Source organism: Notothenia rossii, assembly GCF_949606895.1.
Source record: "Notothenia rossii genome assembly, chromosome: 8".
NCBI classification, from domain to species: Eukaryota; Metazoa; Chordata; class Actinopteri; order Perciformes; family Nototheniidae; genus Notothenia; species Notothenia rossii.
Genome location: NC_136906.1, coordinates 44,560,769 through 44,588,166, shown reverse-complemented (window position 1 = coordinate 44,588,166; position 27,398 = coordinate 44,560,769). Strand labels below are relative to the sequence as shown.

General features: G+C 41.1%; 1 protein-coding gene and 1 long non-coding RNA gene across 3 annotated transcripts in view; one reads left to right on the top strand and one right to left on the bottom strand.

Moving 5' to 3' along the window:
* Positions 1-11,750: 11,750 nt before the first annotated feature.
* Positions 11,751-27,398, bottom strand: part of LOC307014674 — a 34,814-nt gene continuing 19,166 nt past the window's right edge. The window contains exons 2-5 of the long non-coding RNA XR_013801290.1: positions 13,736-13,814; positions 13,540-13,641; positions 13,253-13,351; positions 11,751-12,742 (exon numbers count right to left, since the gene is read on the bottom strand). This is a non-coding gene — a long non-coding RNA (uncharacterized lncRNA). The remainder of the gene's footprint in view (positions 12,743-13,252; positions 13,352-13,539; positions 13,642-13,735; positions 13,815-27,398) is intronic.
* On the top strand, positions 19,097-24,554 carry LOC307016541 (uncharacterized protein). 2 transcript variants are annotated; one of them, XM_079645668.1, is made up of 2 exons: positions 19,097-19,566; positions 19,689-24,554. In XM_079645668.1, the coding sequence occupies exon 2, from the start codon at positions 20,145-20,147 to the stop codon at positions 23,208-23,210; it is 3,066 nt and encodes a 1,021-aa protein (XP_079501794.1). In that variant the 5' UTR covers positions 19,097-19,566; positions 19,689-20,144; the 3' UTR covers positions 23,211-24,554. Both variants share the same exon structure in this region, with proteins under 2 accessions (XP_079501794.1, XP_079501795.1).

The following is a 27,398-nucleotide window of genomic DNA, read 5'->3' as shown; positions in this document are numbered from 1 at the left end:
CATTTCTGCTTCTGCTGGTGGTGGTTCCCACGGCTGAAGGCTGCTATCCACCTGCTGTTAGAGGCCTACTCCCACCTGTTGGGTGCTACTGTGCGGGGGAGGCCTGGTCTGGAGATACCGCGGAGAAACCGGAGTGTTGCCACACTGCTGCTTGCCTATTTCCTTGCTGCTGTCCTGACGTGGTTTTGCTTCGGGAACATCGTGGATGCTGTTGAGCTGGACTGGGAAAATGGCAAATGTCGTGTTTCTGCTGTGCCTTTTTTTGACTGTGCTGGACAAGGAGAAGTTCGCTAGTCATCCTGAAAATTCTGCTGGATTCGGGTCCGTTCTGCCGCCCGCAGTGGACATCCCCTGTACAGGTTCGGATGGTTTGCACAAACAATTGCTAGTTGCACTGTCGCGGACATTCATTTCGTCAAATGTCTGTCTTTCTCACATGCCTGCCACAATGGTCCTTCAGAATTGTTTTTTTTAACTCTAATCTCACTTTTGCGAAGTTTGCTGGTGACTCTAGAACAGCTGAGAATGTATGTGTTTTGATTAAGAGGAAAAGGTGCTTGGTATTTTTATTGTTGTTACTATCAGGAAATGTACAGCCAAATCCGGGTCCACCTGGTAGTTTTAGTCAAATAGCTACTCCTGCTGATTTTATTTCTAGATCGGGGTTAGGTTTAATTCATTTAAATGTGCGCAGTCTGTTACCTAAATTAGATTTTGTCCGTATTTGGGCAAGTTCAACTGATGCTGATGTCATTGTCGTATCAGAAACGTGGCTAGACAAATCGATCTTGGCCTCTGACATTTACATAAATGGTTACAATGTATATCGCACTGACCGTCCTAAAAAAGGTGGTGGCGTTGCCATTTATGTGAAAAATAAGTTTTGTGTAACAAAAATGGTTTCCAAATCTGTTAGAAAACAACTAGAATTTTTAGCTGTGAATGTCGAAGTAACAAAGGGTCAACAGGTCATGGTGGTGGGTTGCTACAGGGCCCCCTCGGCTGTCAAGGACTCCTTATCTTCATTGGCAAAACTGTTATCTCAACTTTCCTACAAGGAAATAGTGCTGCTTGGTGATTTTAATTGGGACTGGTTAACTTCTGTGTCAGAGGATTTTAAAAACCTGTGTACCTCTTTGAACATTACTCAGATTATAGACAGTCCTACTCGCCCAAATATTAAGTCCCCAAATAAATCCTCCTTAATTGATCTCATTTTAACAAATGTTCCATATAAATACTCATCTGTGTGAGTATTTGCTAATGATGTGAGTGACCACTGTGTTGTAGCCACAACTAGGGACACTAAGGTCCAAAAAGTTAAACCACGCATCATCACAAAGAGAGATAAAAAACACTTAGTGGAGCAGGGTTTTTTACATGATCTGTTTGATTTTGATTGGGGAAAAATCGATCTGTGTGCTGATGTAGAAACTGCATGGTCTTATTTTTATCTTGGTTTTATAAAAATTATAGATAAACATGCACCTCTGCGTAAATTTAGAGTGAAGGGACGAAACAATCCCTGGTTTTCTGCTGAACTGTCCAGTCTCCTTCATGAGAGAAACAATGCCTGGGCAAAGGCTAGGAAATCAGGCTCAGAGGTAGAATGGCTACGCTTTAGGCAGCTAAGGAATAGCTTTACTTCACATGTCAAAAGTGCTAAGTCAAAGTACTATTTGTCAGTTACCACAGAAAACCTGAATAATCCTAGGAAATTTTGGAAAGCCATAAAATCGATTTCCACTGGTGATATCCCAAATGAGCTACCTCCGTACCTCACCACAGCATCTGGCATTATATCAGACAGGGCTACTATGCTAAATTGCTTTAATAAGCATTTTGTCTCTTGTGGCTCTCTGTTTGATTCTGTCACTGACTGTGCTTCTGCTTCTGTGAACGCTCCAGTCCTTGACTCTGAACAATGTGGTCTGGAAAACCTTTTCAGTTTTACTCCTTTTACTGTTGGTATTGTCCATGAAGCTTTATCCAAGTTAGATCCTAAGAAACCGGCTGACCCGGACAACGTAGAACCTTTCTTTTTAAAGATAGCTGCAGATTTTATTGCTCCACCTCTTACTTCTCTTTTTAACCTCTCCCTCAGCACAAATACAATTCCTCAAGTATGGAAGTCTGCTTATGTCCTGCCTCTACTGAAAGGAGGGGAGGCAACTATTTTAAATAACTATAGGCCAATCTCTAAATTGTCAGTTTTGGCTAAGGTGCTCGAACGACTTGTGAGTGAACAAGTAAAGGAGTTTTTATGTATAAATGATATCCTGTCTAAACATCAGTCAGGCTTCAGGAAGAAACATAGCACCATCACTGCAACAATGAAAGTGGTAAATGATATTACTAGTATGCTAGATAATAAACAGAGTTGTGCAGCTCTGTTTATTGACCTTTCCAAAGCGTTTGACACCGTTGATCATCGCGTCTTAAAACAGAGGCTACTCAGTACTGGCATATCCAGCCATGCAGTGGGGTGGTTTGTGAACTACCTCTCTGAAAGGTCCCAATGTGTTCACTTTGATGGGCTGTCTTCTGAGTGGTTAAACATTGCTAATGGTGTTCCTCAAGGTTCTGTTTTAGGTCCACTTTTATTCTCCATATATATCAACAGTTTAGGTGAAAATGTGGATGAAGCTACTTTACATTTTTATGCGGACGATACCGTGATGTATTGTGCAGGTCCCTCCATTCAGGAGGCGGTTGTTAAATTACAGGCTGTTTTTAACATTATTCAGACTCAGCTCTATGAACTAAAGCTTCTTTTAAATGTGGATAAAACCAAGATAATGCTCTTTTCAAAAGCTAAAAAGACACCAGAGCCTGTTTTAGATATTGTATCAACGCAAGGAACAAAACTTGAAGTTGTTGCCTGTTACAAATACCTTGGTATCTTGCTTGATGACTGTCTCTCTTTTAAACTTCATGTCAATAACCTGCTTAAAAAACTGAGGGTTAGGCTAGGTTTCTTTTTCAGGAATAAGTCCTGTTTCTCGCTTGAGGCCAGGAAAAGGCTAGTCACTGTGACCTTTTTACCTGTGCTGGACTACGGTGATCTGCTGTATATGAATGCACCTGCCAACTACCTGAGCAAACTAGATGCTGCGTATCATAGTGCTCTGAGATTTGTCACAAACTGTAAAGCACTTACTCATCACTGTACATTGTATACCAAGGCAGGTTTACCATCACTCACTGTACGGAGGCTCAGTCACTGGTACACTTTTATCTATAAAGCTATGTTGGGCAAACTCCCGTATTATATCTGTTCATTGATAAAGCAGAAAGTTGCAAGCAGCTATTGTCTGCGATCACAGGATATAGTCTTGTTAGATGTGCCAAGAGTAAGGACTGTCTTAGGTAAGACAGCTTTTATGTGCGCAGCTCCACTTGCTTGGAACAGTCTACAGGCAAAATTGAAATTGAGCATTTTTATTTCTCTGAATGTATTTAAGGCATGTCTAAATGAAATGCTTTCTGACACTCTGGGTATTTGTAAATGTTGAATATGTAAATATGATATCCTCTGTTGTTTGTATGTTGTTTTTATGTTTCATGTGGAACTAAATGATGCAGGTCTCCTTTGTAAATGAGATCGATGATCTCAAGGGACCAATCTGTCTAAATAAAGGTTTGAAATGAAATGAAATGAAAGTAACAAAGTAAACCACTGGTGTGGTATTATAAACCCTGAAATCCAAGCCAAAACAACACTTAGTTTAAAATAACAACATTTCTATCTAGTTTACTATGAAAAAAAATGGGCTTTATCTTATTGATATCATCACTTAAAGTTAGGAACCCTTACGCACTAGCTATAAACCTGTTCACGTAATATTTGACTTTATAGTCGACTATGGGCTTTATCTTATTGATATCATCACTTAAAGTTAGGAACCCTTACGCACTAGCTATAAACCTGTTCACGTAATATTTGACTTTATAGTCGACTATGGTTAACTGTTGCCATTTGGACACGCCAAACCGGGACCAATATGGAGACCTATCAGCAACTAATAATAGACCGTCGTCTTATTACTGCACTGCTGTTGTAATTCCGATTACCGTAACCCACCTGCAACATCTTTTTTTAAAACAGAACAGTTTTAACCACTGATAAAGGCTTAGACCTTAACCAAGCCTTTTCTTGAAAAGGACTTTCTTTAAAGCACTGACTTCGGTCTTAACCCTGAGTTGATTCACTATGCCCTGCTGTTTTTCACTTACTCGGCCCTTAACCGATTCGCTATGTCTCCAGATCTTAACAAAAATCGTCAAATGGGCTATATACCCTTACGTCATAGGCTAACTAACTAGTAACGTAACAATTAGAGACACCGCTGTGAAAACAGCAAGGCACCTATCCGAAGTACAATGTCCACACACAAATATTTAAAATTCAACACCCACACGTGGTTAATAGCATGCAAGGTTAATGGAACAAAAGAAAGTGTGAACTCACCCTGCTTGTGACAAAACAACGCCTCGTGGTTTTAGAGTGATTATTTTATCAATTTGGGTTGATTTAACATTAAAATGCACAGCTATTTTCAGGATCCGCCGGCTGCCGTCAAACACACAAATCTAACTTTGCCTAGTTTAACTAGTGAAGAATCTTTGTCATAACAGGCATCTCCGTACCGATTTATTTGAGCTCTTGTGTGTCGAATGGCTGCAAGCGTCTCCAGGAAACAGCCGGTTGGTTTTCTCTCCTCGGTCAGCGGGATCACGTCAGGGAACTCACCAGATTGTTAACTGTGTTCGTTATTCTCCCGTCCAGGAGAGAAGCTTTAAAAGGAGAATAAATGGAGTCTCTGTGAAAGTTCAATTGGGTACTTTAATTAAAAAAGGCGCGGGTTGGTCACAAGCATGATATTGTTCAGTCAGACAAACAGCTGTGATCCGCTCCTCGATAGGGAAGAGAAGAGCCTGGATCTCTCCTCCGGTGCTGTTATATATCCTCTGCTGGCTCCTCCCCGCCAGCCGGCTCGCCTCGTCCGTTGTTGCATTTAAACAGAGGATTGGTTCTTTTCACATTCAATATATGCTTAACACGCCTTTTCTCCTCATATTCTCTTTCATCACTTTTCATTTAACACATTCTAAACGCTGTAATCAATACTCTAAAAAATACTTCTCGGCTCGTTTGGTTTCCGGTCATTCCGGATGTTGTCACATGCTACTCTCGTCTGTAAACAATAATGTATTCAAATAAACTGTACCTTCATTTAATATTCAGCATGGTAGTATCTCGACATCTGTAGTTGTAGTGTTAAATCAGTAGGCTTCGGTTTGCACCACTCCATATCATTTCGGTACTAAATTCACCTCTTCAGGAAATCGTATATTAGCCACATGCTAAATGCTAACCGTAGATGAAGGATTTTCAGAATAAAAGCTTAACTGCTTGTGCACAAGAATTTCTGTTTTTTCAGTATAAAAGAGCATTAAAACTGACGGCATGTTTAAACTACATTTCCCCATTAAAACATTGATTTTAATTTCTAACAGCAGGTACTTGCTTTCAAGCAGAACACAGGGGAAAACAAACTTAGCGGGAGTGTTTACGTGTTCGGTGTAATGACGTACAACGGTCTCGACAATTTCTGTAGTCCTATTCAGCCATTCGGTAACAACCATCGTTTTTCAGACACGTAAACTCTTCAAAAGTCCCCAGTGAGGTCACTGCTGATGTATTTAATGTCGTAGAACAAAACGTGATTTACCTCTTAAATTTGTGTCAACCACAGACCTTATTTAGAGCTATTTTCCAAAACCCTATGGAAAAAATGCATTGCTTTTTGAGGAAGGAACCGGAAGTGCTAAAAATGCTAACTTATTTCCGGGTTTTACGACGCGTCACTGCGGTTCTCTATTGACTGTCATTTGTTTGCGGAAGACCTACACCCATTTGAGCCTAGGCTGAAGTTGAATAGTCCATTTAGATTAGGAACCTTCCTAGCTATGGAATGCCATTTAAGCCAAAATTAAATAAATAAATAATTAAAAAAATACATATATATATAAATATGCCTATGAAATAAATTCTGAAATAATTAAATGAGGCAATAAATATGTATACATGTACATTTAAATACACATTTATTTATTTCATGGGACTTTTATTTCATAATGACACATTTATTTATTTCAAGAGACTTTTATTTCATAATGACACATTTATTTATTTCAAGAGACTTGTATTTCATATGACACATTTATTTATTTCAGGGGACTTGTATTTCATAATGACACGTTTATTTATTTAGGGGGACTTGTATTTCATAATGACTAATTTCCATTCCTTATATGCAAATGAACGGGGCGTGGTTAGCTCACAGATCCAGAGACCCAGACCAAAGCAACAGCACCACACTGACTACTCGAGAAGAGGAAGAAAAAGGAGGAAAAGGAGTACTGAATAAAAATAAGGCAAACTACTAAATGAAAATAAGGTGGAAGCAGAAGTGGCATGATTTTGTTCTCAGGAGGGGACTTTGAGAGAGTATTACCCAAAAAGTACACAGTAAAAACTTCATTTTATTGTAGCAGTCAAACTAGGACTGAGTCAAACAGTGTCAGTTTTATTAATAACTTATGGTACAAATGACTTGTATTGCAAATAAAACAACAAAAAAAAAACATGCATTATTTTACCCTTGTACAGCGATTACCGTAAAGGCACTATTCATTGCGCACTCAAAAATGAATAGCTGCTGATTTGACCAAGCGAACGCGAGAGACGGCTGAGTTGACCGCAGTTATGCAACAGCAACCGAAGCTAAACTGACTATCTTGACTACTTGTTGCTATCCTATTGTGGCATAAGCCGTATTCTACAGGCACACTTTACCTTTTCATTATGATTCTACTTGTGATAGTCGGACAGCACAACCTGTGCAGCCCAATTCCATCCGATAGCTGCTAATACAAAACAAAACGTCTGCCTGCTCTTCACAATGATCAATGACAGTGAACGGAGGGTCAAAGTAAGGTACAAATAAACAGAATCACACGAAGCCTGGTTATAGTGTTGCCTGACTTTATAGAGTGTGTTATTTTTTTACAAGTGTGTGGTTGCGTTCCTGCTGAAAAAACCAGCATGGTGTTGACCTGCATGGACCAGCATACAGGACTGTCTCAGAAAATTAGAATATTGTGATAAAGTTCTTTATTTTCTGTAATGCAATTAAAAAAACAAAAATGTCATACATTCTGGATTCATTACAAATCAACTGAAATATTGCAAGCCTTTTATTATTTTAATATTGCTGATTATGGCATACAGCTTAAGAAAACTCAAATATCCTATCTCTAAATATTAGAATATCATGAAAAAGTATACTAGTAGGGTGTTCAACGAATCACTTGAATCGTCTAATTAACTCGAAACACCTGCAAGGGTTTCCTGAGCCTTGAAAAACACTCAGCTTGGTTCAGTAAACTAAATCACAAGTATGGGGAAGACTGCTGATCTGACTGCTGTCCAGAGGACCGTCATTGACACCCTCCATCAGGAGGGTAAGACACAAAAAGAAATTTCTCAAAGAGCAAGCTGTTCACAGAGTGCAGTTTCAAAGCACATCCACAAAAAGTCTGTTGGAAGGGGGAAATGTGGCAGGAAACGCTGCACAACCAAGAGAGATGACCGCAGCCTTAACAGCATTGTGAAGAAGAGTCGCTTCCAGAATTTGGGGGAGCTTCAAAGACAGTGGACTGAAGCTGGAGTCCAGGTATCAAAAGTCACTGTTCACAGACGTGTCCGGGAAATGGGCTACAATAGCCGTATTCCCATGGTCAAGCCACTTCTGAACTCAAGACAACGGAAGAGGCGTCTGACTTGGGCTAAGGAAAAGAAGCACTGGACAGTTGCACAGTGGTCCAAAGTCCTCTTTTCAGACGAAAGCAAGTTTTGTATTTCATTTGGAAGTCAAGGCGCCAGAGTCTGGAGAAAGGCTGGAGAGGAGCAAAATCCAAGTTGCTTGAAATCCAGTGTGAAGTTCCCACAGTCAGCGATGGTTTGGGGAGCCATGTCAGCTGCTGGTGTTGGTCCACTGTGTTTCATCAAGCCCAGAGTAAATGCAGCTGTGTACCAAGAGATTTTAGAGCACTACATGCTTCCGTCTGCTGAAAAGCTCTATGGAGATGAGGAATTCATTTTCCAGCATGATCTGGCACCTGCCCACAGTGCCAAAACCACCAGTAACTGGTGTACTGACCATGGCATTACTGTCCTCGATTGGCCTGCAAATTCCCCTGACCTGAACCCCATAGAGAATATGTGGGGTATTGTGGAGAAGAAGCTGAAAGACACCAGACCCAACAATGCTAATGAGCTAAAGGCCGCTATTGAAGCATCCTGGGCATCCATAACACCTCAGCAATGCCACAGGCTGATTGCCTCCATGCCACGCCGCATTGATGCAGTAATCCGTGCAAAAGGATTCCCAACCAAGTACTGAGTGCATTAATGGACATTTTCAAATGTTTGATTGTGTTTTGCTGTTATAAATCTTTTTTTTTTACTTGGTCTGAGGAACTATTCTAATTTTTTGAGATAGGATTTTTGAGTTTTCTTAAGCTGTATGCCATAATCAGCAATATTAAAATAATAAAAGGCTTGCAATATTTCAGTTGATTTGTAATGAATCCAGAATGTATGACATTTTTGTTTTTTTAATTGCATTACAGAAAATAAAGAACTTTATCACAATATTCTAATTTTCTGAGACAGTCCTGTATATGTTGTGTTTTGGTCACCAGCATGGACCAGCATGCTGGTCCATGCTGGTGACCAAAACACAACATCCATGCTGGTTTTGCTGGCATACCAGCAGACCAGCATTTATCTATCACCAGCTTATAGTATTAAATATACAATGTATTCTGGTAACTATTAAAATAAAGACATTGTATAGTGTTCATAACAGTATTTTTATTTAATAAATTATACTTAATACAATAATATTACAAAAAAAACCTACATCTAAATAAATATATCATCTAAAATAGATGCATTTGATTTAAAAATAACAAATATAATTCAAAATGTAAACAGCAACAAAGAAATTATAATTTTTTTTCTTTTTCTTGTTAATATCCATTATCTTCTCTGTTATGTATTTTCCGGTCTTTGCCAATCTGGCCAGCATTTCTTGGTCCTCCACGTCTTTTTCGTACAGCCACTGCTTGAAGCAAACTGAAAATAAGAAAAAACAATGTTTTAACAAATAGTATTAAATAATCTGATGACAGAACTGTAAACAGAATAGCTGAAACTTTAACAAAATAAATAACTCAGTTACTTCTAATCATTAACCCATGTTTGTGTAATTGAGTTAACTCCGTGTGTTGCTGCTAGCATACATAACACCTGACGTGGAAACGTTACTCGTGGATGGGGCTACAGAGCTACTAGAAAGACAGTCGAACCCGGTGCATTTCTCCGTCTGAATGTGGTGCACTTTTGCTAAATGTTTAGACAAATAGCTCATGTTACCGCCCTTACATGCTAAATTCTTATTGCACTTTTGGCAACGAGCATTTTCCACCTCAAGACCAAGCCCCCAGGAAGTGCGCCGGACTCTGAGGAAAATATTCATTGTGTCCAAACGGTGGTAATAATAATAATAATACATAATATTTATATAGCGCCTTTCACGAAACCCAAGGTACTACAATTTCAGTCTGTGACGTCGACCGGCCCAGAAATACTTTTTCCCATAGGCTTACATGGGGAAAGAGAGGTCTGTAAATCGGTGGATAATATTTTTGAAACTAAATAAACTACCCTCTATGAACTATTTTATAGCCCTTATTACAATCATTTGGTCTCCATTAATTCTACTGAGCCGAGAGTGTGAGCTCGGGGGGCGGGGCATTAGGGCCGCATGCTCTGTGAGCGCACATACGGGTTATTCTGCTCTGACAGCCAGGCATGACGGGTAATCTGTGACGTTTCGCTCTCTCAAAAGTTGGGCCATTTTGACTTCATGCGCCAATGAGCAGCTCTCATAGGAAAGAACGAGACCCTTCCTACGACGCTGTATCCAGTTCTTATTATACATCCATGCTCAAGACGGTAACTTAACTACCCTCGGGGCGCTTAGTTCTCTCCGCCATGTGTGTGCGCACACGCGCGCGCGCGTGTGTGTGTGTGTGTGTGTGTGTGTGTGTGTGTGTGTGTGTGTTGCATGCATGTAGCAGGTTGTGTGTGTAAACTGCCCCGCTCCCTCTCGTCTGGATTGGAAAGATCGAAAATAAATCATAGACGCACTTTAGTCTTATTGCATATTAGAAACGGAGTTGGCGACAGTAAGACTGCGATATAATGTTTAGAAAACTCTTTTCGAAAATAAACTAAGCGTACTGCAACAGCAACTGACCCAAAAATTACTTGGCATCTAGAAATATGACAGATTTTCTTTTTCTAACCCCGTTGTTGTTGCCTTCTTTTTTCCCACTCATGCTCTGCACGACGGCACGGTCCAACCCGAGCTTCAGACTAGCTTTATCCAGCATTTCCCTCTCATAGTTTCTAGTGATCAGACGGTACACCTTCACCGCCTTAGACTGGCCAAAATGATGACACCGAGCTTGAACCTGAAATAAAAAGTTAAAAGAGGGGTCAAAAGAGCATCATGTGCAGCTGCTGTTCAACGTTTTTTAAGCATTAAATAGGAAAATATACACTTAAAGAACCGAGGGAATAAACGGAAAGACTGTTGTTGTTGTAGCCCTATTGAACTATCTTTAGGACAGACAGAGCAGATATATATATCGTACCTGCAGGTCATTTTGAGGGTTCCAGTCAGAGTCGAATATCACACATGCAGTGGCGGCTGGTGGAAAATATATTTGGTGGGGCTGTTGATATAGTGAGTAAAAACATTTTTTTGGGGTGAAATGACCCCTTAAATTGGTAATTCTGGTGATGTAATGGCCCCATAAAATCGTGGTTCTAGGGCCAGGAACAACCAGGCTGAGTCGGGCTGAGTATGCTAAACTAACTGCGGTCAAGCCAGCCTCCACTCGGGAAAACCTAGTCAAGCCAGCCCTCACGTGATATTGCGGTGCGCGAGTATCCTATGCATTACGGTAGAGTAAAAAAAAAATCATCCCTCTGTGTTTAGATGAGAATAAAACAAAAACTGTCCAGTATCAAAGACTCATTTCACTTCAGGGTGATAGCAGGACATCCCATCTAGTCACTCAGAAAAAATCAGGACATTCTGATCTAGGGTTTCAAAATAAAAGACCTTTGAAATCTCTATTGTATGAGCTATCATCCCTGTTTTTAGATGAGAATAAAACCAAAACTGTCCAGTATCATAGATCCATCTCACTCCAGGGTGATAGCAGACTTCAAAGGTCTTTTATTTTGAAACTGTACATCAGAATGTCCTGATTTTTTCTGAGTGACTCCATGGGGTGTCCTGCTATCACCCTGGAGTGAGATGGATCTATGATACTGGACAGTTTTTGTTTTATTCTCATCTAAAAACAGGGATGATAGCTCATATATGAGACTTCAAAGGTCTTTTATTTTGAAACTGTACATTAGAATGTCCTGATTTTTTCTGAGTGACTACATGGGGTGTCCTGCTATCACCCTGGAGTGAGATGGATATATTATACTGGACAGGTTTTGTTTTATTCTCATCTAAACACAGAGGGAGGATTTTTTTGACTCTACCGTAATGCATAGGATATTCGCGCACCGCAATATCACATGAGGGCTGGCTTGACTAGGTTTTTCCGAGTGGAGGCTGGCTTGACCGCAGTCTAAACTAGAGAGAGAATCGCTGTCAAGGGGGCTACGACTACAACAAGATGAACATATTTGACCGTGATTTAATTGTAATACACGTTTCAAAATGATGCCGAAGTAACAACATACTGATACCGGATAGTAAAAACCATGAATGAAGGCTTTGACAAGTCTGCAGACAGACGGCAGGCGAAAAACCTTTTAAAATGCGTGTTTTCTAATGGAGATTTGGCTAAGCTAACGTTGTAAATGCTCCGACCGTCCACACTCACAACAACGGCCTATACAGACATAAATAAACCAGCGATTGTATTCGCCATGACATAGACAGTATGTGGTTTGTACTTGTTTAACTTTTGTCAAGTTTCTGAACAGATATGAAGAGCTGTGAGCTCTGAGTGCTAAGAGCTAACGGCTGTGTTGTTTTTCTGGGGAGCTCATTGAAGATGACGTCACGGCTCCGCCTACACTGCGTTACTATAGATACTACCCCAGTTCCTCACGAGTCTTAAAAACAACTCACGTCAACGCACGTAAGCAACGTGGGCGCCGAGTGAGCGCCCTCGTGACCAAAATATTTGAAGCCGCTGATTGGCTGAAATTATGTTTCGGCGGCACAGTTTACTATTGACACTTTTGTAACGTGCCAAGGGCAAGGCCAGGCAGGAAACAAGATTTTATTGTAGATTATATATTTTACTGATACCAATTGTATGATATTTACTTTGTTCATTAAAAATAAAAAATATAAAATATATATCTTTTTTTAATATTTCTTTTTTTAAATATAGGCTATATTTTTTAATTTAATATTTTTTTTAATATTTTTTTTTGTATGTGGGAAGAGGTGGGGCGGCGCCCCTAGCGCCCCTATTGGCCGGCCGCCACTGCACACAGGTGTCCGCAGCAGTGAGTTTCACAAGCTCTTGATCAGGTGTTTGATGTGGGCTGGCATGATCCTTTCTGCAGCGATAAATAAAGAAAACAAAGAAGACATTATCAATAATAGTAATGATGGTAACAACAATAATATTAGTATAACTATTTATATCGCACTTACACAATTGCAAAGTGATTCTCACAACAAAAATAAAGAACAAAACAATATCAACAATAAAAAACTAATTATTATAGGAATGTTAAGAGACAAAGAAATGATAAACACTCTAAGAGGCCGACTACAAAAGGTAGACTCAATGGCTCTTGATGACATCAATGAGCAGTCCCAAAACATGCTGCTGTATAAAAATAAATAGGTCCAGATTTCTTCTATTTAGTGTTGGATGATTTGTTGTATTGATTTCTGATGGATGTTAAGATATGTTTTAAAATTATAACAAAAAGATTATTGTAATTGGAATCAAAAAGTTTACAAATTGTAGTTTTAATAAAATGATTAGCAATATAGGGTTTATTCAACAGCGGTAAAGCATTAAGTTGCTAAATTAACGTACACTGAACTGTAAAACTTACCACTATTTAGGAAATGACCTGATCAGAAGGATGAACTAGTAAGACAGCAAAGAGGTGGAGGAGGTCTCTGTCATGTACAACCATTGGTAGATGTTACACCTGAAAGAACGATAAGGAAATAAGACAACACAGGAGGACAAACATCCTCTTAAGTAAAAGACCAAATCATGCCAAGCTTTAACCTGAGCCTGTTTTTTCAGTCTTTACAATGCACTGTTGGAAATTACATTCCAAAGGCTAAATTCAATCTCAATACCATAAATAACTGGGTAACCAAAGTGCTTTACCTGATAAAACACGTTCCACACGGAGCAACAACCATCCGGCTGGGCCTTTTGCTGCATATCATCTCCCCCCTTTCCACTGTTTCCAGTAGATATCTACTGCCTCTGTCCAATAAAACAGAAATGCCCCAAAACAATCATATTTAAAAAGTTAAAAACAATAACTTGCTTTTGGCATTCAAATGTATTAGAATCTCACCTTTTTCCTGGATGTCAGGAAGGCCAGGAAGTCGTTCCCTTCAAGTCCGCAACCAGTCATAGGAGTTCAAATGCAAAGCCTGAACGATGACAAGAGCGGGAGACTTACATTTTACAAGATAAGTAATACCAGAGCAGTGTGTACGACATGCAGAGAACAGATCAAATCCCCTGACAGACTCACACACTTTGGTGATTAGACCCTCCAGAAAAACACGGGCAAAAATCCTTGATAATGCGGGCTAAATTCCTTGACTATGCGTGTTAAAATCCTTGATTATGGGATTAAACATGCAGGGTTTTTATGTGATTGTATGCGGTGAAATTGCGGGAAGTTGCGAAATATGCGGAAAGTTGCGAAATATGCTAAATATGCAGGAAAAATAATAGATTTAAAAAAAAATATTGGGCTGTCTTATTTATTCTCTCTCACACACAAACTGCCACTAACGTTAACCCCTTTACTATTCAATTAAACACATTCAATGTTTAATTATTGTAAAAGCAATTGGGCTATTTTAATCTCACACACACACACACACGCACGCACGCACGCACGCACGCACGCACGCACGCACGCACGCACGCACGCACGCACGCACGCACACACACACACACACACACACACACACACACACACACACACACACACACACACACACACACACACACACACACACACACACACACACACACACACACACACACACACACACACACACACACACACACACACACACACACACACACACACACACACACACACACACACACACACACACACACACACACACACTTCTCCGCCTCATTCTGTTTTCATTTACTCGCTCGTTATCTGACCAGCTTCAATATTGTAGGCTACTCACTTTGTTTCTTGTAGCCCTCGAAAGGGTTTTGGAGGTTGATGCCTCGGTGAACGTGAGTTGTTTGGCTTTCTTGACCGCAGCAGCAGAAAGCATTTTCGAATGTTTGAATGAATCAAAGTGGGTCGTCACCGTCGATTTTCTCTTAAGGCCCTGACACACCAAACTGACACCAAAAAACACGTCCTGACGGAACACACCGCAAAGACTTTAGCCGACGGCCAAGTAGCACGTACGAACTGCGCATGCGTGAGTGGCAATAACTCTCCTTACCAGCAGGCGGCGGTAGTTTGTATTCGTAAAATAGGCAACAACCGGAAGACAGAGAAGAAGAACAGACTAATATATAACAAATATAAGATATAAACAAACAACAAATAGCGTGTGCGTTCCATTTTCACTCTCGTCCATCGAAAACATGTCTTGTGCGGTACTGGAGCTATCAGCCATTGGAGTGTTGCTTGCGGAAGACATTCTTCGTGCCTTCTTAAAGCGTTTGTTTTCATCACTCACCTCCGTTTCGCTTCTTATGTACTGATTCGCTAGCTGAACAGCCAGTGATTTATTTGGCCCGACTGCCCGACCCGACGCATGGCCGATTCAACATGTTGAATCGGCCATGCGTCGGCCATGAAAGGCCAAATAAGGCGTGTCACGGCCGACGATGCGGGACACACCTAATTGAGTTTGGGCGACAGGGCACGCTTCGTCGTCCGACTAACACCGACACCGATAATCGGCCAGGTGTGTCCGGGCCTTTATGCTCCAACACACAGTTGCACGGGGTGCAGAATAGTTTCCCCCCACTTTCATGAAAGACATCGGGGTACTGCTTTGCCCGGTCTTTAGCAGAAATGTTCGTCGGTAAATGAGATGGATTAGATGTGTTCCTCTTGGTGTTTTCTTTATCGTGTGAGCTCCACACGTTCACTCTACGGTGTTGTTTACCTTCTGTGATGCGCGAGCTAATGACGATGTGAAGTCACTACTTCACATCAAGATGAGTTAACTTTTTTTTTTCTCAACTTTGTGTGGAAAAATGAGGAGATTATGCAGCCTTTTGATAAATATGCGGCCTTTTAAAAATCTGCGCCATTTTGCTGATTATGCGGACAATTCTGCGATCGCAGAATCGCGTTTTTCTGGAGGGTCTAGGTCAGGCCTATTCAACTGGCGGCCCGCGGGCCGGATGCGGCCCAGAACCAACTCCCGAGTGGCCCAGCCTCCCGTAGCCAAATTCCTACACTAGTACAGACCATGAACGCAACACTCCGCGTTGCATAGAAACCACCAAACCACAACGCAGCACGTTTTTTGAAAGTGCATCTAGTGGTGCTAGTAACGGTGGTCCTATGATAGCAACTCTAAAACATGTCCCTCTCAACTCTGAAGCGTAAACAGAGACAAAACGGTCATTGATCTTGTGGAGCAGATCCAAGTCAAGCTGGACCTTTTCGCTACCGACTTGAGCACGGGTCGGATGCTGCATTTTCCGACGCTCCCCAAACACATCACATCTCCGGCACAAATCACGGATGTGATGACAGATTTCATTGCGAGGTTGAAAGAGAACTTTGCCGGTCGATTGGATGGACTTGCTCTGCCCACAGACGTGATGATGGGCTTTGCCAGAGACCCCTTCACTGTCGCAATAGAGAGGGACGTATCAACCAGAGCAAAGGAAGTGGTCCCCTGCATCGACAAGGGGAAATATACACTGGAACTTATTGACATGCAGCGCACTAACGGGCCAGCGAAGTTTTGGAGTGATGTCAAAAAACAGCAGTTCCCTAACGTTCAGAAAGTAGCGATCTGTGTGCCCAGTATGTTTGGATCAACCTACACATGTGAATCAAGCTTTTCACACAGGAACTCAATCAAAAGTAGCACTCGCTGCTCCCTGACTGACAGCACTCTTCACCAATGTCTTAGGATTGCATTGACATCCTATGAGCCAAAAATCACTGCTCTTGTTCAAAACAAAAAATGTCCCTTCTCCCATTGAGAAAGTCAGCGATGACAAATCACAAATGAGGTGATAGTAAGCACCTAGTTTACTATAGTAAACGTGTAGTGATGTATTCATTCATATAGCTACCCGTATCCCTTGTTATGGGTTTGTGCACTGAAGTGTTTGACAGTTCTTTCTGTATTCATTTAAGTGCACTTTGTAATGTGTCTGGGACAAATGTGACCAAAACGTATGATTTTGTTGTTATTACTTGAAAGGTGAAAAAATATTGCTACAGTACTACCTCTTTGTGTTGCATTGGAGCTCTTTAGCTGTTTTTTTTGTATGTGAGCGCATTTATTAAGACTGCTATTATTGTATTCAGTAAATGCACTTTGTGATGTGCCTGGTTCAGAAAAAATAACCTGAATATTTGACTTCTAAAGCAAACAAATGTAATGCTACAACTGTGCACTTTTTTTTCAGATTCTGTTAAATTAATGCTAATTTGTTGTGTTTTTATGCACTTTTTGACGTACCTTTGTTAGATGAACAATGAATAAAAATTGCAAGTTTTTCATCGCAGTAATATGTGTTGGTTTAAAATGTGTCACTACCCGCTTTTTACAGGCCGCTGAATGTCTGGCCCAGCTGAATTTTGTAGTTATAAAATCTGGCCCAACTGAATGTGTAGTTGAATAGCCCTGGTCTAGGTGATGTCCTCATCTGATAATGATGTTTCATTTTTAGCAGCAAAGTAACATTACTCAAGGTATATGTTGGATCCAACTCATGTACAGTATGTTTTGCATCTCCTCAACAATGGTCTGTATAGTTGAGTAGAAACAAACTGTCCCTACAGTTTCGGTAGATTAACACACATTTGTAAGAAAAGTTTGCAATGAAGCAAAAAACCCCTCTTTGTATTAAGCTAGCTGCCACAGAGAGTACAGCTTAACATGCTAACCTGGTCGAGTTAGCTAACGTTAGCTAACTTCATGTCCAACACAAAACCTCTAACGTGCATTACATTGACGATTTTAAAGAGCATCTTGCAGGTTTTTATTTTTTCTACATTTATGCTTAAAGTTGCTTGAAAATTACAATTAAAAAAGTGAATGCAGGATTTGATATGTTTTACGAGACATAAAGGCAGGAATTCAGAGGGAAAGGAGCAATTTTGAGCTCTGCTCTTAAAAACAGCTTTTTTTTAAGGTCATACGTCAGTAGTAAGATTCATCCCGCTTTCATCTCATTAGTATGCATGGGGGTTGACAGGTGCTGTGACAGGTCACACCTTCCCCTACTTATGCTAATGAGCTAAGTCCCGCCTCCCTTTGTTCGAGGTGTGAGATCTCAAGTAGGTGTGATATCCTAAGTAGGTGTGAGATCCGTCGATAGGAGGGGGTTGATGTGTATTCACAGGTGTGAAAAGCCCCCACTGTTGCGCCTTATGGTGTATCATAAAAAATGTTTCAATCACATTAGTATGCATAAAAAGTGACAGGTGGGCCCGCCCCCCATTTGTGTGTGTGTGTGTGTGTGTGTGTGTGTGTGTGTGTGTGTGTGTGTGTGTGTGTGTGTGTGTGTGTGTGTGTGCTTGTGTGTGTGTGTGGGTGTGGGGACCTTCACTGATGTCCTCCCAAGGAGGTGTGTGTGTGCGTGGAGTTGGCGGAGACTTCCTCACCCCTTCCTTCCATCTATCTCTCTCTCTGTTTCTGCTGATGTGTAAAATATACAAAATAACGTTTTATATACTTACTCTCTTGTTAAAAGGCGATGAAGCATGCAACGTATGCCAGCCATCAGTGTTCTAGTTTTAAGGCTTTGCATACCTCAAAGTGTGTCTAAAAGTATCTTGGCAAGAGAAAAAAAAAAAAAAAAGCCAAAATTCGCCTAGGCCGTTAAAAAGAAACCGAATTGCTGCTAAGAAATAAGTTCAGAAAGCTATGACTCCAGTGGAACACTGTTAGAGTCAAAAGTAACTCTCAATGTATTCAGACAGAGTATGCAGATTGGGGCTGATCAGAAGAAAGAAAGCACCTTTTGCCTTCCTAGGTGCGTGTGTGAAGCAGTCACGGATGTCTTCACATGGAGATGAAGACTCCTGTCTCTTAACACCCAAGGTCCTGCAGTCGGCTGAGGCTTTAAAAGTATAGAAAAAGCAGGTAGGAGGGGGTTTTTGAGAGGAGACTCGGAGGTGTCAATATATCCAGACCAAAATATGTCGATTCAGAACTGATCAGAACACAGAAAGGCTGGGAAATTATTTTTAGTTTTTTCTACTATCTACATGTTTGTAATGTGTATGTACATCAATGTATATATATATATATATATATATATATATATATATATATATATATATATATATATATAAGAATAAGCCTAAACAGTATTTTCTCTGTCATAAAAAAAACAAATGTGATGCTAATTTGTTAAACAACTAGGAATAATCCGATTGGTGGGTTTTTAGAGTCATAAACCTCGCTAGTTCAGCTGGGCTTTTTATAAAGGTTACAGATTCACCAGAGAGGCCATGTAGTGAGTAGCAGATCATCTGTGTGCTTTTTTCCTGGACCCCGGATCTGATCTTTTGGAAGAAAAACACTGGTAAGTACTTTTTTTTATTTTTATAATAGCATTTAATTATTTAATGTTGCTTGGCTTGGATGTTGTTGTATTTACTGGCTTTTTTTAATTTACGAGTAAAGTATCCAAAATAATGTTTTTAATATACTTACTCATTTCTATTAAAAGGCGTTGAATTCCCCGCGTGAGCCAGCCAGCAGCGACCCCCAAGAGGACTCCTTTCTGGAGTTTTTACACACCCGTCCTGCCCTCGTGTCTGATCTCAGTGTGTAACACCTGTGACTGGTTCATACACATCCCAAACGAGTCCGACAGACACAGCCCCTCTTCAGCAGGTGGGGGTCAACCCTCAACACAGAATCTGCTTGAGAATCAGGTCGATATTGAACTCAGGCCCTGATACACTCCTGACGAGTTATCATTCCGGTAAATGCCTTTTATGGTTATTTTATAAGATGAGCGCTAAATGAATTGTTTGTTAAATGTATAATCCTGTGTTCAAAAAATACTTATCCTCTTTTTTTTTATTCTCTCTTTTTTCTCTATAGAGCTATCCCCTATTATCAAGAGGACCCTTGCTGATGTTACGGTCAACTTTTTCGGTCACACCAAATGAATAAGCTGGACGGGTCTCATGTAAACTGCTAATGATGTATCCGAATGGTATGTTGGCTTTATGTCCATAAATGTAGAAGCGGTGTGAAATGTTTCTTCAGTGGTGCCCCATCTATTTTTGATTTATCTTGGTTTTTTTTTTTGTTTGATGGGGAATGATTTCATAAACGGTCAAACATGGATGATTTAACAGATGTAGACAGGTCTTTTCTTCGGGATATACATAACATAAGCGGGCTAAGCAGTGATGAGGATTACAGGCTTGAAGACCTGTCATTTCCTCGGGGGTCGGGAAATATCATGAAATAGCAGGCTCAGCTGAAAACGAATCTCCTAGCCCCTCAGAAGCAGAACCCCCCATAGCTAGAGAACTGTCTTTTCTTGAGGATATGCGAAACATGCATGAGTTAAGCAGTGAGGAGGAATACGCTTTTGGAGACATGTCTTCTCCTCCGTGTTCAGGGAGTATCAGTGAATCAAATGACAAAGAAACAGTTGCATGCGTACATCCCCCCTCCTCTGAAACAAACTCAACCTCTCCAGCATTAAATGACGCAATGGAATGGACACTAGACTATTACCAGAACCGGGGGCTTTTAAATCAGCTCCCAGACGATGTACTCCGTCTGAATGGACAAAATAGCAAAGCTTCAGCCAATGCCGTATTACCAGTTTCCACTGTGCAAGATGGTGGATATATTAGTGACACTCTGAGTGACTGGGAATCATCAGTCTACACAGTCCAAAATGGTGGATATGTTAGTGACACTCTGAGTGACTCGGAATCATCAGTCTACACAGTCCAAAATGGTGGATATGTTAGTGACCCCCCGAGTGACTCAGAATCACCAGTTTCCTCCATGCAAAGTGGTGGACATGTTGATCAGAATGACATTCCGAGTGACTCAGAATCACCAGTTTCCTCGTTACAACATGGTGGAGGCGCCAGCCGAGATACCTCAACATGTGTTTTCTCTCGACCTGTATTCAATAACACAGAACTGCGTCAGACTCTAGTCCTAACTCCTCCTAACGCTGGCGTAGACTTTGCGGCCTATTATAGGGTTCTGATGAGCAATGTACATGCTATGCTACATGAGGCTTTTGCACGGGCAGAGAGGGAAGATCTTGTACAGATTGAACTGCAAGGTGAACAGCTACAGGCTAACGTGTCAGCCATTTTAAATGCCCATGGTGTTAATAATCTGAATGATTTTGAGGATGCCCTGTTCAATGCAGTGCAGTCAAATTTGGAGGTAATGGCAGACAGCAATCTTGAGCTTGTGGTGCAAATTGTTCAATCACCCCGTGGCGGTGGTGAGAAACGATTGGCTAGTAAAATGTTGGACAGTGAAATTGTCAGAAAGAAGAAGAGGTTTCTTTACGTTGTTCAGAACCCTTCCAACCAGCTGTGTTTTGCTATTAATTTAGCCATGTTGTTGCATAACAACATCACTGATAGCGAAGCTTATGAACGCGGTATACAGATTCAGAGGAGGGTGGGTTTGACAGATCAGACAGCTGTGACATTCAACGACATTGATAAATTCGAAGAGAGTTTGAAATGCAAGATTGTGGTGTTTTACAGAGGCGACGATGATCGTGCCCACTGTAAATTCCAGACAGACGGCCCCAAACGAGACAAAACTGTGTTTTTGTTCCTCTTCAAAAACCATTATTATGGGATTAAAGACTTGAAGGGGTTTTTAGGCTCTCCATATGTCTGCGAACATTGTTACACAGGCTACAGCTCAAAGTGGACACACACCTGTACTGGTCATTGTTTTGTCTGCCTTGACCCCTCATGTACTCGGGAAGAGTTTAAACCCATCTTTTGTAAAGATTGTAAGAAAAAGTGCCGTACGGTTGGCTGCCACTCTCGACATAAAAAACAGACACAGAGAGCATCAGGCATTGCCAGTAACTGCGATTTACACAAAAAGTGTGTAGATTGCCAACTTTCTTACTACACCCCCAAGAGTAGTGCAGATAAAACACACAAGTGTGTGGTGAAGAAATGTAAAACATGCGGCGAGAAATTACCCTCTGCTTCTATAGGAGAGTGTGAAAAACATCTGTGTTACATCGGAGTGTTACCCAAAGAGACAGAACACAATGACAACATTGTGTTTTATGATTTTGAGACAATGGCGGGGGCAGAAGGTGCACATGCCCCGTTTTTGGTGTGTACAAAAACCCTTGCAGGCAAAATTTGGGTCGCTGAGGGTGTCGACTGTGCACTGCAGTTTCTGACACATTTTAGGTCCCCCAAATTCAAAAATGCAACCTTCATCGCTCACAATGCTAAGGGTTTTGACAGCTATCTCGTTATCAATGCAATGATTGAGCAGGGGCTAAAACCCTCTTTGATAATGCAAGGAAGTAAAGTGATCTCTTTTACTGACCAGGATTTCGGACAAAAGTACATAGACTCACTGTCTTATCTCTCTGTGCGTTTAGCAGCAATGCCAAAAGCTTTGGGATTTGAAGATAAAATCAAGGGGTACTTCCCTCACGGTTTCAGCTCTGAGGCCAATCTGAGTTATATCGGACCTTACCCACCAGCACACTGTTATGGGATTGAGCGCATGACAACTGATGAAAAGAGTGACTTTTTCAGATGGTATGAGACGGTACGCACAGGTACTTTTGATTTTCGAAAGCAGGCATTGCTTTACTGTAAAAACGATGTTGACATTCTTGCCCAGGGCGCCACTTTATTTCGAAAAGGGTTTCTCGAGGAGACAGGAGTGGATCCTTTTAGTCGGGGGACCATCGCTTCTGCATGCAAGAAAGTTTTTACAACAAACTTTCTACCGCCCAAAACCTTAGCAATTCCCCCACCCGACGACTACCGCCGTGAAAACAAGACGTACTCGGACGCAGGTATTCAGTGGCTGGAGTGGGTGGCCCAAGCCGAAGGTGTATTTATTCAGCATGCGTTGAATGAGGGTGAGAAACAAGTGGGTCGTTTTGTCGTGGACGGTTTTGCTGAAGTTGCGGGCGCAAAGATTGTATGGGAATTTCTTGGTTGCTTCTATCACGGGTGTCCATCTTGCTATAAGGGTCATGAGAAAAACCCCTTGACAGGCGGCACATTTGAGCAGCTCCATGCTGCCAGCGAGGAAAAGCTACATGAGCTACAGTCTGTTCACGGGGCCAAAGTGATCGTTATGCGGGAGCATACGTGGGGTGAGATGAAAAAATCCAATCAGGATTTGCAGGATTTCCTCAGGGAATACAAAGCTCCAGAGCCACTGACCCCTCGGGAGGCTTTGTACGGGGGCAGGACATGTGCAGTGAAGTTGAGGCACACGGCAGCGGCCGATGAACTGGTTCACTATTGTGATTTCACCTCGCTCTATCCTTTTGTAAACTGTACAGGCCTATATCACTTGGACACCCCCAGATCATATTCCGAGATTTCAAAGATCCTCAGAGTTATTTTGGGTTAATCAGAGCCACAGTAGACCCTCCCAAGGGCCTTTACTTTCCAGTCTTGCCCTACAGAACTGCAGCGGGCAAGCTAGTGTTCACCCTCTGCCGTACATGCGCTGAGCTTAACAATCAACAGGGGCCCTGCATGCACAGCATAGAGGAAAGAGCATTAACAGGAGTTTGGGTGACCACAGAGTTCAACAAAGCCCTGGATATGGGGTACAATCTGACTCAAATCACAGAGGTGTGGCATTTTGAGAACAAAAGCGACAGCATTTTTGTAGACTATATACACACATTTTTGAAAGGCAAACAAGAAGCATCAGGTTATCCTTCAGAGGCCACAGATGATGAGAGCAGAAAAAAGTATGTGACAGACTACCATGTTAATCAGGGGATCTTGCTGGATGCAGATCAAATCAAATCAAATCCAGCCAAAAGACAAGTGTCAAAACTATGTCTCAACAGTTTCTGGGGCAAATTTGCCCAGAGAAGCAATCTGACTCAGACTAAGATTGTGACCAAAACAGAAGAATTTCTTAACCTCTTGTTTTTAGCTAAACATAAGGTTAAGTATTTCTCATTCCTCAACGACAGGACGGCTCTTGTTCAGTGGTGTTACGGAGACAATTGCTATTCTCCTCCCAACAAGGTAGATAACATATTCATTGCAGCATTCACCACAGCGTATGCCAGACTGAAACTGTACAGTGAGTCGGAGAAATTACAGCACAGAGTTTTCTACTACGACACAGATAGTATAATCTATGTGACAAGACAGGGGGAGACTCCACTGCCCATGGGGGTTTATCTGGGGGATCTGACAGATGAACTGGGGGGCGACACGATTGAAGAGTTTGTTTCAGCAGGCCCTAAAAGTTATGCTTACCAAACCAAAAATCAGAAAAAGGTTGTGATGAGAGTGAAAGGGATCACACAAACGCACGAATGTTGTGAACGAGTGAACTTTGACAGTCTAACAGATCTGGTGGAAGGCTACGTTCAAAACTCTGAGAGGGGGAGGGTAATTGAGGCTCCGCAACACAACATTGTACGGAATAAAGAGGGTTTCGTTTTGAGAAATGTGTCATTCACTAAAAAGTTCCGAGTTGTGTTTGATAAGAGACGTCTGCTAGACGGAGGAAATACTTTGCCTTTTGGGTATTGAGAAATAATAAGAAGAGACAAAAATGTTTTCACCCAGCCAAATTGATTTTGAGCCCAGACTACGTGTACCTTTTTCTTGTTTAGTAGTTGGCCCCAGTGGGTGTGGAAAAACTTTTTTTGTCAAGAATGTATTGCAAAATTGTATTCATGTGATGGATGTACAGCCTCAAAATATTGTGTGGATTTATACTTCTTTCCAGCCCATGTATGCAGAACTGCAGGAAAAGAATAAAAATATGAAATTCATCAAAGGTCTGCCTGAATCATTTGAAGATGAATCTGTATTTCCTCCAAATCAGAGTCATTTGATTATATTGGACGATGTTATATTTCAGGCCTCCGAACATCCGGAAGTAGTCAGACTTTTCACCCAATACCGTCATCACAGGAATATGAGTGTTATGATGCTTACACAGAATGTTTTTCATCAGGGGAAAAATAGTCGTACCATTAGTTTGAATACTAATTACATGGTTTTGTTTAAAAACCCCCGAGACAGATTGCAGATGAACATACTTGCTCAGCAAATATACCCTGGCAATAAGTCATTTTTCCTACAGAGTTTTGAAGACGCCACCAAAGAACCTCACGGTTATTTAATCGTAGACATGACCCCCAGCTGTCCAGACATCTACAGACTTAGATCGGGAGCACTACCTAACCAGTTGTTTATGTACCAAAACCGAAAACTTAAAACAGTATGTCAGCCCGTTTAAAACGAAACATGCCGATGCTGAAGGCCTTTTGTAACGCCAAGCCCTCGAAGCGCAAGGATATACTCAAGAACTGCTCCACGGATTTTCTTCAATCACTCTGTGAGCTGTCTTTAAATCTTCTAAAGGGTAACATTCCACTATCTGGCGCCCAGTATAACAAACTGAAAAAACAAAAGAAGATTATCAAACTCTTGGCCAATAAAAAGGCCAATTTTAAAACTAAATTGAAGGCCTTAAGAAATCAATCTGGAGGCTTTCTTCTGCCTCTGCTAGGTGCTGTGATTCCCGTTTTAGCGCAGCTTTTAGGAGGACTCATTCGATCATGAGTCAAAAGATGTTTTTGTTATCACCTCACCAGTTTAATCAACTCAATCAGGCGGGTGTAACTAACCCCCATAGTAAGGAAACAATGAGACGCACTGCCGAAGATGCTCTGGATGAAAAAATGAGAGCGGTGTTAAACGAAACAGGACCCTCTTATGAAAAAATAAGAAAATACAACGGCTTGCTGCAGCGATATCTCACCTTACTCAAACAAGACGGGAAGGAGGAACGACATATTGCTTTAACTCTACCCGAAGACACGGGGTTGGTAAAAGGAGAAGAAAAGGATGACATGTCCAATGATAAAATAAAGAACGAGGTACTTCAACACCTCCCTAAGCGTTACCGTAAGAATGCAGAGTACATTATGAGTAAATTAGTCACGAGTACAGATGGATGGACCCCCACGGGGGAATTTGTAGAAAAGGGTAGAGCTGTAAAAGGTTCACACATGTAAGATTTATTTAGACATCTGTCGTCCTCGTATAAAACAAATGTCCAGGAGCCTAAAGGCTGTTTTTTTTTTTTAAATAGTATGAATGAGCTCAACATTCCTCTATCAGCTTTTCAAAACCTACAAGCTCGTGAACAATATCGTGTAGTCAAAGAGGGCGAACTATATGGAGAAAATATGTCCAAAAGAAGAAGAAGAAGAGGAAATAATCAGTCATCTCCAACGAACCTCAGCCGTGAGGTGTCAGGAACCCTAGACACCGCAGATGCGGAAGAACCTCAGAGTGCCCCTCTTAAGAAGAAAAGAATAAGGAAAGATAGAAAAATAAGCCCCAGCTGGTTACATTTTACCCCATAAAGTTGTATTCTATTTTTTTTCAATAAAAGACAGAGTCACTTGAATTAATTTTGTCTTCAGACCTTTTTATTTGTATTTTCTACATTTTGTAACAATCTTTAAACATTTGTAGAGAGCAAACACTGTGGTTAAAATGAGTGTCTTTATGACGTCTCTCACACCGTTGGTATTTTTTCACAAAATTAGTTACAGCAGCATCATTTTTTATCACATCATCTTGATACATAGACAACACATTTTCGTAAGACAACCCAGACGCTCTTTTACACATGTAGAAAACACAATGTTGACCACAGGCTGTAGACATGACATTCTGAAGCTGTTGATTGTGGTGTAAAATAGTTTTACATTGTTTTTCTAGAAATTGGAGGATGCTTTTGGGGTAATGACTAAAGTCGGGAGGAAAGCCAAAAGAATCAAAAAAAGTCCCCATATCGTCCTCCTCTAAGCTCACTGCTAGCCAGTGTTCTCCCGGCATGTGGGAGGGGTGGGTATTTACAATCATGTATACAGGGTATCTAAATAATTGTTTTACTTGGGGTAGCTGATCTGACGCCCACACCCCACCAAAAGAGTCTCCCACCATATGACGCAGCAGACTATCCAATTGATGATTATTCATGGTGTAATATCTTCTTAGTAATAATCTACCAACACTTGACGTTTTGAATTAATCACCAGAATCGAATCAAAACAAGAATATACGATTAAAGTGGTAGTCTGTGGTAGCGGTAGCCTACTCGAAATCTCATTTCCAGTCTTAAACTACCGCTTGTAATCGGGGACAATGCGTCAGCATCTTCCCCTGCAGTGAGATTAAATACGAATAACGAGTATCCTTGTTCGAAATCCTCTCGGTCGATACACAGAGGTAAGTCTTTCATGTGTCTCCCTGTAGCCGTAAACATGTTGTAAAACTCTCTGACTGAAGACCCCTGGTTAAATTGAGGTTGGAATGCTTTGGCTGGTACTTGCCTACCGTCCTGACATAAAGCCAGATATTCCATATCATTATGAAGGAAATCAAAAGGTGAAAGCGTTCTCCTTCCGGTGAAGGCTTCTTGATTTACCATACCCAATACTATGTATTTAGGCATATTACCCAGAAAGAGATTTTCTTGGGTGCATATTCTGGAATTCACCGGGATGCTGTATGTTTTGATATTCACGCGAGATAAAGGATAGAG